Source organism: Myodes glareolus, chromosome 6, assembly GCF_982192425.1.
Source record: "Myodes glareolus chromosome 6, mMyoGla1.1, whole genome shotgun sequence".
In the NCBI taxonomy this organism is placed as follows: Eukaryota; Metazoa; Chordata; class Mammalia; order Rodentia; family Cricetidae; genus Myodes; species Myodes glareolus.
In genome coordinates, this window is record NC_142031.1 from 95,739,485 (window position 1) to 95,752,771 (window position 13,287).

Here is a 13,287-nt window from a genome sequence, read left to right on the forward strand (position 1 = left end):
CAGTGTAGTAAAATTTCATCAATACATAGAAAATAGTTTAAAAATTAAATACATTATTAATTTAAAATTCACTTATTTTAATACTATTTGACACAAAAAACATCACAGCAGTTATCTGTGTCAAAGAATTTGGAAATTTAGTTGCAATGAACTACAAACAATATAGTAAATAGCAGAGAGATATTTATCTCAGAACTACAGAAATGGTCCAGTAGTAAAAAGTATTTCTTCATGCAAAGGACTTGGGTTCAATTTCCATTACAGCCAGGGATGCTCACAACCATTTGTACCTCCAGTTCAAGGGGATCTTAAACCTTTTTGTCTGACCTCCAAGAACACAAATACATGCACAGACATACATGCAAGCAAAACACTAATACACATTTTTTTAAAAGGTATTTATTTTCATATCATTACATTATATAACATAACGATTTGATATCTTTGACTAATCTAAACTTTACCAAAAGCCTGTGATCATCTTACAGATGAGGACAACAATACAGAGGCTATATATACATTAAGATCCATAGCCCAATCTCTTAATTCCAGAAGTAACAAAAATGAACAAACATTCTAAAGTTCTGATGCACTCACAAGGAAAATTTTAAAAACCAAATCAAATTTTTAGTTTTCCTATCTCTGTCAAATAAAAAGAAACAGCAAATATGAGACTAAAAAAATTCATGACTACAAATAATATTACACTGTAACATAAATTTATATAGTTAAACTTCTGATAGAAAAGCTGTGACTATATACTTGCACACATACGTGTATAAAAGTTTATATAGATACATAGTCAAATAGCTTTTTTGTCATATACCTATGTTCAAAGAAATATATATATATATGCATATATATATATATATATGCTATAAAACCTACAGTCAAGATGAGGGAAGTCATGAACACCTGCCAATTCATTGCCACTTCCTAAGGGAACTTGACCTACAGAGCTTTGAGAGTTAAAAAGTGTTAGTCTCAAGTGAGAAGCCAACAAGGCCTTCTATGTGAGGTTACAGTCCTTAAATATGGAGAAAGCAGAGCACTGAAAAACCAGATGACTAACAAAATAACAAGTAGCAAGAGAAGCACATGGATTGGGTAAACTCTCCCCACATAACCCACTCAGATCCTTCACACATGGTCAGCAACTACCAAAGAGGCCCCAAGTCAGTTAGCCTAAGCTCCACTTCAATGCAAGAGACCTGAGGAATTCCATCAGAAAATAAAGTCAGAGAAACAGAGACACTGCATAAGGTTGTGAAACACAACAGGCCGACTGAACACTAAGGTATGCTGACACAGAAACAAGCCTCCCTCCAACCCACCGTCATCCAAGCAAAGCAACCCTAATTAAAGTCAGGAGGGAGAGTGTGTATATGTGTGTGTTTGACCTGTCAAGAGGAAGGGAGGGTGTGTTTGCATGTGTGCAAGCATGTGTGAAAGTATGTGTGACCTTTTGGGGGAAAAAAAGGATACAAAGAGGAGAAGGAAACGATAATATAGGATAATATGGGAGGCTGTGATTATAATCAAAATACATTACACGTGTATAAAATTTAAATTAACATAAACAAACTATCTTTACAAATAAAAACCAAGGGAAAATGAGGACAGTCACCTGTAAGAATACACTGCAAAGAAAACAAACTTTAGAGTCAGTTGAGCTACAAAATTCACTAAGTAAAAATCCTTAAGGAGAACGGAACTAGACTGACTTTCTATAACACTAAATAAATGCCCAGCCATGAATTAAGATGGACCAAGAAAGGCTACCCCATACTTGCTGGATGAGAGGGGAAAAGGAGCTGGCTGTGATGGCATACGCCTTTAATTTCAGCACTTAAGAGGCAGAAACAGGTGGAGGAAACTTCCCTATTAGACAGGAAACATTTACCCCACAAATCTGCTCAGTTCAATGAACTCAAACAAACTGAGACGCACATGTAAACAATTGATAATAAATAGCTGTAAGAATACCATGCAAAGGGCTTGAGTAACTGTGGCTCTAGCACAGGGTTGGCGACACATTCCCAGCATCTATGTCAGCTCACAACTCCCTATAATGCCACTTTCAGGTAATCTGATGTCTCTGGCCTTTAAGCACAACAGCATTCCCAAACACATAATCCAAAATAATAAAAATAAATCTTTAAAACCAACATGTCCAACCTTTAACAGAGATTTTAAAAAAAACTTTAAAAATGTTTGATCTGAAGATTTTACTCAGTAAAATTATTATTATTATTTTGAGACAGGGTTTCTCTGTGTAGACTCTGTAAATCAGTTTCTACTCTGTAGACCAGGTTGGCCTCAAACTCACAGAGCTCTGCCTTTGTCTCTGCCTCCTGAGTATGGGATTAAAGGCAAGCACCGCCATCAACCAACTACAATTAAATCATGACAGCACAGACGAAACAAAAGAATTACTGAGTTCAAAGACAGGCTACCTAAAATAGACAACAATTTGAGAGGAAAGGGAATGAAAAAGGGAGGAATTTTAGATAGTATAAAGGAGCAACTATTTGAGGTATTGGGAGTTCAATAAAGACCTGAGAAAGTGAAAAGGATAGATTTATTTTAAAAACAAATATCCAGATACAAAAAGGACAAGTCACCAATCAAATCTAACCAATTCAAACCCAAACATTATATAATCAATCTCTCACAGATGAAAGGTGAAGGTTCTCATGACTGTAAGAGAAATGAAACAACAAACAGATGCGCCCTCAATTTACAATTTACTTGACTGCTGACTTCTCAACAGAAACGTAAGAATTTTTTGTTTTGTTTTGAAACAGAGTCTCACTATGTAGCCCTAGAAAACACTATGAAACAAGACTGGTCTCAAATCTACCTGCCTCTGCCACGCGAATGCTAGAATTAAAGGCATGCACCACCACACTCTGCTGTCTTGAACATTAACTTTAGAAACATGAAGAGCAAGATTCAAAGATCTGAAAGGAGGAAAAAAAAACTCAAACAATATTGTATATATAAAAGCTAACTTTTATAAATAAAGGAGAAATACTTTGCCATCCAAACAAAAGCTGAAAGAATATATATTTAACAGGTAAGTTTTTGGTGGTGGTCGTGGTGGTTCTCCTGTATGCTTTCTTACACAGCCTAAGTTGGCCTTAAACTCATGATGTAGATAAAGGCAGATTCAAGGAATCAGCTTCTACCTCAAACACATTCTACCACAAAAGCAAAACAGGATAGCTTCTGAAAATACAGACAGGAATGGAATGCAACTGTACCCGTTTTTATAAACGTATTATTTCTGTTCTTATTCCTTTTTTAAAAATTTTATTACATTTGTTGTCTGTGTGTGCCTGTTCATGTAAGTGCACATGCCATAGTATGAACACATGTGGAAGTCAGAGGACAACTCTAAGGAATTGGTTCTCTGCTTGTACATGTGGGTTACAGGGATCAAACTCAGATAACCAGGCTTGGCTAGCAAGTGCCTTTGCACAATGAGCCACCTCAATGGCTCCTGTTCTTATTCATACAATCCTGTGAACTAGCTACCGTTTCAAAACAACTTGCTATAATCAAAATTATTCACCACAAATCTTAAAGTAACAAGAACATCGGTCTCCATAATAAGCAAACCAAAACGGAGCAATTAATCAGAACACACAACTCAAGTAACTCACTAAAGCACTAAAAGAGACTATAGGACAATTTAAAAAAAATATACAACAAAATTAGAAAAGAAGTAGCGTAATAGCTGTAAGGTCTTACTTATACTAACTGTCTTTACTATAAATTGATGAAATTATCTGATTAAAGACACAGAGTGACTAAAAGGGAGAACTGGACTAAACTCTATGTCACTTTACAGAGATCCACTACACCTCTATGAACTTTGACTAACAGTGATGAAATGAGTAAAATGTCCCATGCAAATGCAATCCAGAGGAAAGCAGGAGTGTTATAACAATACCAGTAAAATTAAAAGAAGTAAAAAGCAGTGAAGAAGGTAGTTATATAATATAAAGGGCTCAATTCAGCAAAGGACAAGAAAATTCAGTACCAGGGTGGCAGAAATAGTAGGGTCTATCCCCATCTCCCCAACTCCCTGCATAGAGACAGAAGTATCACTGGAGCTTCATCATGATTCAAATAGTTTCAGGTTGAGAGACCCTCTACCAAAAGAACCACAGTATAGAATAACAAACATTCGCCTCTGGCCTCCATGAGCACAGGGATATATGCAAAAGCACAAACAAAACAACAAACATAATACAAAAATGCTGTAATCAAATCAGTATGATACTAAAATAAAAGACACATAAACACATAGAACACATTAAGACAAATCCATATAGCTACAACCAACTGATTTTCAAAAACATGCAAAGTACATAAACTAAAGTATGATCATTTCAACAAATGGTTTGTGGAAAAGTAGATGTTCAAATGCAGAGTAAATATAAACCACTATCTCTTACCAATTTTAAGTACTAGCTCAAAGAGAATTACACTTAAATGTACAACCTGATAACCCCACCACATCGGAGAATAAAGGAGGAAAAATGTCTGAGTTTGAGGCTAGCCTGGACTACATAGTATATTCCAGTCCTGTCTGGGCTACAGAATAAGATTTTATCTCAAAATAATAAAAAAGTAAAAAAAACAAAAAAAGTCAAAAGTATGAAAAGTACTAGAACAAAACAAAGAAGAACTGCTTCAGAATACTGAAATGAGCCAAGGTTTAATTTTGAGATCAGTCTCCAAAAGCAAAAGAAATGAATGGGAAAATAAACAAATGAGATTACACAAAACTAAAAAGCCACTACATAACAATAAGAATCATCGCCAGGTGTGATGGTGCACACCTTTAATCCCAGCACTCAGGAACCACAGGCAGGCATTTCTCTGAGTTCAAGGCCAATCTGACCTAACTTGAAAGTTCTAGAACAGCCAGTGCTACATAACACAAGGACCCTATTGCAAAAACTTAAAACTTAAAAATAAGAACAAAGAAACAGTAAAAAACATTCAACAGAGCACAGACCCAACAAATAGAATCAGTGAGAATATGTGGAATGCATACATACAAGAAGGTGATATCAAAAATATATAAGGAATTCCAAACACTCAACAAGAAAAAAAGAGACAGAGCAGTAATTAAAAACTCACTGGTTGCTCTTACAGAAAACATGGTAGCTCACAACTCTCCAGTTACAGGAGAGATGAGGCCTTCTTCTGGCCTCCTCAGGTACTGCATAAATGTAGTACACACACATACATGCATGAAAATACCCATACAGTATGGCAGCCGGTGAGCTGGTTCAGTGAATAGACACTTGCTGTCAAGCCTGACAAGCTCAAGAGTTCAACCCCTGGAACCCATACGGTAGAAGGGGAGAGCTTGAACACACACACAAATGGGGCGAGGGGGCGCAGGACGGAGGTTACCCAAAATACTTTCATTGCAGAAGTACAATACACTCCAGTAATTGGACTACTCGGTAAATTACCACCAAAGGAAATCATTTTGTCAAAGAGACATTTCATGCCCATATTCATGGAAATACTGAATTTATCATAGCCCAAGAAATGGAAACAACCTAAGTGCCCTTAAACTCATGAATCAAAGAAAAAAAAATCTGGCACATATTTACTACTCAGCCATATAAGAGAATGAAATCTGTCATTTAAAATGACATGGGGGCTGAAGAGATGTTTCAGTGGTTAAGAGCACTGACTGCTCTTCCAGAGGACAAGGGTTCAACTCCCAGCACCAGCTTACAGCTGTCTGTGAATACAGTTCCAGGGACCCGGACACACTTACACAGGCATACACACAGGAAAAACACCAATGCACATAAAAATAAAAAAGCAGATTTTAGCTGGGAAGTGATGATGCAAGTCATCTCCCAGCAGAGGGAGGCAGTTCTCTCTAAGTTTGAGGCGAGCCTGGAACTACAGAGTGAGTTCCAGGACAAGCCAGAGCTATTACACAGAAAAAAAAAAAAAACAAAACTGTCTCAAAATAATCAAAACAGTAAAAATTATAATAATAATAAAATGACATGGGTAGAACTAGAGATCATTATGTTAAGCAAAATAAATCAGAAAAGTACCTCAATGAAATGACTCGTGTAAAATCTAAAAAAGTTCATCTCGTGTAAGTTCACAGCAGAATCGTAGTTACAGAGGCCAAGGACAGATCAATGAACACTAATACAGCAGGAAGCAGCTCTGGGTAACTACTATACACTATGTTGCATATAACATCATATATGAACATGTCAAAGAACCAGAACAAAGGACTTCAAAGTTTTCCCCATGAAGAAATGATGAATAAGGCATAAATGTTTAATGTTATTTAAATATTACTCAATATTATATAGATGCATCAAATATTATAATGGTAATTCAATGATTTTGTGTAACTTCTAGTTTTTGTTCATGTTACAATCATTTAATTATAAAAATTTTTAGACTGGGCAGTGGTGGCTTATAATCCCAGCACTTGGGAGACAGGTAGGTGGATCTCTGTGAGTTCAAGGCCAGCCTGGTCTACAGAGCCCTTTCCAATAGCTGAGGAAATGGCTAAGTAGAAAAAGAGTTTGCTGACAAAGCATGAGGATTGGAGTTTGGATGCCCAGAACTTATGGAGCATCAGATGGGTATGGTGGCCACCTGTAATTTTAATGCTCAGGAGGCAGAAACAAAGGACACTGAACAAGCTGGTCAGCTAGACTAGCTAATCAAGATCTGGATGCAACTGAAATTGCCTCAATGAAGATGGAGAGCTGGAGAGACTCAACATCAGCCTTGGGATGGCAGCTCATATCAGCTCACACACAGGGCAAGGATGCTTGCTTTAGTTCTCCAGCAGTTGGTCCTATTAGCACCTGAAATCCCGGCATTGAAGAGAGTTCAGGACATTAAGGAAAATTAACTTATTACAAGAGATTGCTTCCTAGAACCCTGCTGTCCTAACTCTAAGAATATATCAATCTACTTTCAAATATTAGTCTTACTAAATTATATACCATCAAATAACTGAAATAATTAAACCCTTACTACATTTCTACAAATAGTAGTATCTTACAAGCATGTGCCCGGGCCAAACCACTCAAGCATCATATTGGATGATTTATGGCAAGTTGACAACTTCTCAGATCTTTCATATATTGAACACTACAAAGAATTCATTTTAAGAGTCCTCAGCTTTTGCTATACACTGACAGTGTAGTGTATACATAGTTTAAAAGACTCAAGACAACAAACCAACTAGCTTAGAATCGTCTCTACCATTCATTAGCTCTGTAATGAGGACAAGTTACTGAACTCTCCTTTACTTAGTTTACTAATCTGGAAAGTGGGCTCTACTAAAAAGCATATGCATTATAAAGTTGATATCATCACTGGCAGAGTAACAAACTGGCACATGTGATCAGTAAGCTAAAATTCCTCAGAACCTTATAGGACTTAAGAGATATTCTCAAGTCTTACCCATACTTTAAAGTTTGTATCATTCAAAAGGTCTGCTGAACTGCTCATACTGTTTATCAGCTTACTTTTATTTTAATGCAATTTGAATACTTTTTCCCACTGCAGTGATGTAGCTCAAAAATGCAATCTGAACAAAATCAATACACTAGCTACTAACCTCTTTGGCTAAGCCCTGGTAATCTACTTAACGAAAAGCACAGAGAGAGAATGAGTGAAGTTTTTCCCAAATCCACCAAGTCTTAGCTTTAATCATCTAAGCATCAAAAATTTTGTGGCCCTACAATTCCAACTAACCTACCAATAGCAAACAGTATTTGTTATGCCTCAAAAGTTCAGTAATTCTTGTCAAAATCTGTTGTACCCAGTTACTTGATTTACACAAATATATGGAGAAATGTTGCATAATGTCCTCAAATGTTGTGAAGCTAATTTTTAATCAACCAAAGACTATGAGTAAAGAGAATCAAACATTTTAACACTTTGTAAAACTAAGGATTAATTGCCAAGTAATTGCTAAATTCTTTTTTTCCAGACGTAATCTGTGCCAGAAACTTTATATACATTATTTAAATATAATGAGCCTAAGCAATAGACTGTGGCAGCTAACCAACTTGGCAGTATTAAGAGATGCCTAAAAATCGAAAAAAGCATCTGTAAGTGAATCTATGAGAGCATTTGCACAAAGGAGCAGAGGTGGGGAACTGTCCTGAATGTAGGAGTCCCTTTGGAATGAAAGAACCACAAGCTATAATCATTCTCTCTTCCCTCACCTTACACACACACACACACACACACACACACACACACACACACACACACACACACTCTTGCTTTGTATGTGCCATGACTCAAGTTTCCCTGTTCAGTCATACGTTCTTAATTGTGACAAACTAAATTTCTGAAACCATGTGCCTGAGTTAAGTCCTTCCTCCGTTAAGTAGCTTATGTCAAATGTGTTGTCACATCAACAAGTCTAACACATAGGGCATCTATCCTATTTTCTGAAGAAACTAGGTCCACAAATGTAGGCAGAGTCAGAATTCAGAAAATATCAGGATGCCTGTTTCTTGAAGTTAAGCAAAGATCTTTCTTGCTACACAATCGAGGCTGGCCTTGACCTCATGACCTTGGAGTTTTAGGGTCCCAAGTAAAGCTTTGTATTCAGCTAGAAAGATACTTTCTGATGACTTACTAAGTTACTCACAAATATATTTCTTGCATAGGGGAAGTTTTAAAAATAAAATAAAGAAAAAATTAAGGTCAGTAAAAATAGTAGGGAAATGGACAACTACATTATTTAAAAACAAAAAAGAATCCTCACTCAACACAGACCTAAAATTTACACTAGGTGTGTACATAGACAAATGCCACATAAAAATACTGAGAAGAATCAAGCCAATAGCTCACCTTTGGTGCACGCACACAGCCTATCTGTGCCTGAGCAGTAAATGACAGAAACAAATGTATCCTGTTCTTCAGTGCCCTCCTTTTTGGGAGGCTCCACTTTGGCCAAAATTTCAAAGTTTGAAAGGTCTAATACTTTCACATATCCTCCCTGAGTGGTTATCACCAGGTGTCCAAGAGTAGAAATGTCAGACTTCTTTTCTCTTTCAATCCCATTCTTTGAGGTTGACTGCACGTCCTCAGCAGGCTCTTCACAGTCATCCTCTCGATTATCCAGTATATCTGGTGGAAGCAGTATGAGCGAGGTAATTGTGTCCTGGGGATCTTTGATATGTTGGATTTTTACTGGCTCCTCTTCTAAAGTCACTATTCGAGTGGTATAATTCATTTTGTAAAGAACTAAATATCCACCACTAACATTCCTCTGCTCCGGATGGATGATCAAAGGAGTTGGTACATCTGCTGGTGACTCGTGTTGGATCACACTAATATTTGCACCATTCACTACAGCAAGATTGGACTCCAGTTCACCTTTCCGTCTATTACATAGTGCAGAGTTTAATTTATTTAAATTATTCAAGGCCTCGACTTGATTTATTGCACTCAATGATTCAACAGAGCATGTTCGCAGTCCTACCAACAAATGAATTCCATCAGCACAAGGAGTTATGGAGTCTATACAAAGAGTCTCCTCCTCTGCAAACTTTGGTAGCCTCAAGCACTGAACCAAAGTCCCAGGCTTGGGTAACACAGAGTTCCACTTTTCGGAATCTGGAGAGGTGAGACTGGCTGCTGCATCTGCAAACTGCTGAATGTAAGTCACAGGAGGATCCTGCAACAACAACTGCTCCTGGTTATCCAGTTCCATTTCAATAATCTGTGGAACCGTAAAACCGTCATCGTGCAAACTTTTACTCATAATATTGTTCATCTGTGAAAAGATTTTTCCTGCTTTTTCATCAGATTCTTTGATACTATAAAGAAGTAAAACAGGCAAAGTCCTCCTTACCAGAGGAGAATTCAGTTCTGAATTTGTGCAGGATTCATTGTCAGTTGACCCTTGTTCTGATATACTTTCGCCCTGAGTTCTGCTTAAACCATCCAGTGACCTATGGGAATTACTACTAATGGGTGAGGTAGCGGGAGATTTATATGTTAATAAACCTCCAGCCAATAAACACGGAAAGGGAATGTTGTGTTGCTCCTGGTGCTTCTCCTTTGTCTTCTCACTCTTAGAGTTTGTTAAGCAAGGATTTGCCCCAAGTTCTTCAAGATCCTTAACAGTATCCTCAAGCACATTTGCCACAATCTCCCACTGCAGTTTTTCTGGCTGTTGGAGAATGCTGAGTGCTGTTATATCAAGGCTTATTTCCATGGCTTCCTTTTGTGATGTATGACCTTTGAAAACAAACAACACATTAGAAGCAGCAAGAGGTCTTGGTGATGTTAATTGCAATCAGTACTTCAATGAGCTTTTTTCCTAATTCATCTGGTCTATTCATTATATCAAAGACAAGAATTCAAAGTATTTTATGGCTACAAGATAGATCAGCAGGTAATGACACTTGCCCTGCAGGGAGACTCAGCTCCATCACTAGGACCCACATGGCAGAAGAAAACTAACTCCCACAAGCCGCCCCTCTGGCTTCACACGTACGCATGTGCCCATACATATATACACATACAAAATTAAGTGATTTTTAAATTTCAGTTATTTAAAAAAAAACTTAATCAAATCTCAGATAACTTTATGTAAGAAAATAAAAAAAAAACTATTCAAGAAATTCAAAATTATTGTCAGCTCAAATACATTCCTTAGAGAACTAAAGAAAAAATAATTTTTCAGGCATGGAAAGGTAAACAAAATTACTATATTTAGTCATTGCTTTAAAAGAATAGAATATTTAATAGAATATTAAAAGAATAGAATTTCTGGACTTCAAATCTAAATAAAAAAAGAGATGCAACACTATTTGTGCATTGTAATTTATGCACTTAAATACTTAAGAAAAAAACACTATAATCTCAAGTCCTCTCTTCTTAATACTTTAAGATTCAAAGCACCATTTCTTATCTCTTGCTTCACAATACTGACAGTCATGTATAGACAAAATCCCACCAGAGACAACAACCATCCACTTAGGTAACCTAACACCGAACTGAAAATTCTTTCAACCAATCTTGGTTGTTTTTGTTCTTTTTTAAATTTTTCAATAATATGTAATAATCAGTCAGTAACAACGATGTAAACAAAACTCTGATAGGCAAAAAATAAAGAAAAATTAGAGGTGCTTTTATAATTAGGCAGGAAGAGTCAAGAGAATATTAAATGAAGTGTCTAGATGTACAAGCAAGTGATAAGTAAGGATTCAGTGGATCACCGAGGTGTCCTGATATATACCAGTAGAGTCCCTTTAATGCTCACTTATAGTGTTAGCCAGGATGTCCCATTATCTGGGATAATCTTCACATCACATACTACTACTAGCCTCTACCATTGAAATCTTTTATAACTGAAGCAGAAAAACCAGACTGTTCATTCCTTCCATATTCTGTATCTAGAATAACAAACAGCCACTTCACTACATAGCATTGTCTATATCTACTTTCTCAGACTGGAAATTCTGAGTAAAAAGTAAAGTGTTTTTATAGTTTTCATTATGTATAATATATCCTGAAGATGCTTACCTATTTGTTGGACTAAACTAAAAAAATTAAATGACATTTTAAAGTTGTGACAAGAAATTGTTCAAATAGAATAGTTTTGATCTATTTATATATTAAATCAAATAAATCCACAAAGCACACAAAGTTAAGACAATACTGAAAGTAAATGGCATGCATAATAAAACTGTTGAAAAGGAAATGACAGACTAGGTTGGGTGGCTCACTGCTGTAATCCCAAGATTCAAGAGACTGAGCTGGGAGGATTACTATGAGATGAAGTCAGTCTAGGCTATATAAAGAGCTCTAAGACAAGTTAGGATACAGTGCGAGAACCTGCGCAAAGAAAGCAAAGAACTAGAAAATAAATATACAACAGAAAAATATAGTAAATGGTCCTACTTTTCTACTTCCTGTTATAAATACTCAATGCACATATGGGAAACAGAATAACTCGTTGAGAAAATCTGACACCTCTAACTCTATTCCTCCTTCTTCAATTTTGTTTGAAATACCCTGGAATAACATGACACCATGCATGTCAGGCAACTACTCTGCCACTGAACAACAGCCAGATCCTTAACTCAGAATTTCTAAAAACCAACAAGACCACATAATAACTATTTTTTATGCAACATACCTGCGATGCAATACTTTCCAATCACTTTGAGTAATCCTTCTGTAGCTCGCTTTCATAAGTAGTATCAAAGCCACAGTTTACAACAGTCATACTTCCTAAGCAATTGGATTTTGTCTTGGCTCTTTCCTAGAGTCAAAGTTCAATTCTCATGCCAACCCTTCTCTGCAGTCTTCATGAGAAGTCATGTTTCCTTAATTCTTATACATGGTTCAGACAAAAAAACTTTCTCTTTGAAATTAACAAGGGACTTTCAAAACTTACAATCTTCAACCAAAAAACGGATACCTCTTACTGTGTACTCATAATTTTGAGGTTAATATATTCTACTATTCTTTGAACTATGTCACTCAAACTAACAACAAATCACTTAGAGTTGTAAAGTTCTGAAATGGCACCTAAAATTTTTAAGATGCTACAAGATAAAACTACATCTCTTGTAACTATCAAGTTTAGATATGCTTACGCCATGATTCTCCAAAAAGTTAATAATATAAAAACATACTGTTGCCAGGCAGTGGTGACCATGCCTATAATTTCAGAGGCAGAGGAAGGCAGATCTCTGTGAGTTCAAGGCCAACCTGGTGTACAGAGTTAGTTCTAGGACAGTCAATGCTACACAGGGAAACCCTGTCTTGAAAAACCAAAGGGGGTGGGGGTGGGGATAGGTTAGAACCTATATATTTAAAATTAGTCTCACAAAAATCTATCTTCCTATGAAAGAATAGCCAACTTGCAACCCCTCAAATGAAGAAATTAACTAGGGCTAGGAAGATGGCTCAGACAATAAAGTATCTATCTTATAAGAAAGCATGAGAGATCTGAATTCAATCCCCAGAACCCATGTAAAATAAGCCAGGCATGCAAGTAGATTTGCAGCCAGCACTGGGGAGGCCAGGACAAGCAGGTTCCCAGGGCTCACTCACCAAATAGTCTAGGCTAGAACTGGTAAACTCTAAGTCAAAGAGAGATTCTATCTCAAAAAGAAAATCACTGGAGGTATTTGGCCTCCACACACATGAACTCACACTCAATTAAATACAAATAAAGGAATATAAAATTTTTAAACTGGAAGGAATTTATCCCTTACTCCATGA

The 13,287-nt window shown here is 36.5% G+C and overlaps 1 protein-coding gene across 1 annotated transcript in view; it reads right to left on the reverse strand.

Annotated features, from left to right (window-relative positions):
• Birc6 (baculoviral IAP repeat containing 6) overlaps positions 1-13,287 on the reverse strand; it is a 165,825-nt gene that overhangs the window by 108,787 nt on the left and 43,751 nt on the right. The window contains exon 9 of the mRNA XM_087907561.1: positions 8,893-10,287. Coding sequence (XP_087763687.1) covers positions 8,893-10,287 — 1,395 coding nt within the window. The remainder of the gene's footprint in view (positions 1-8,892; positions 10,288-13,287) is intronic.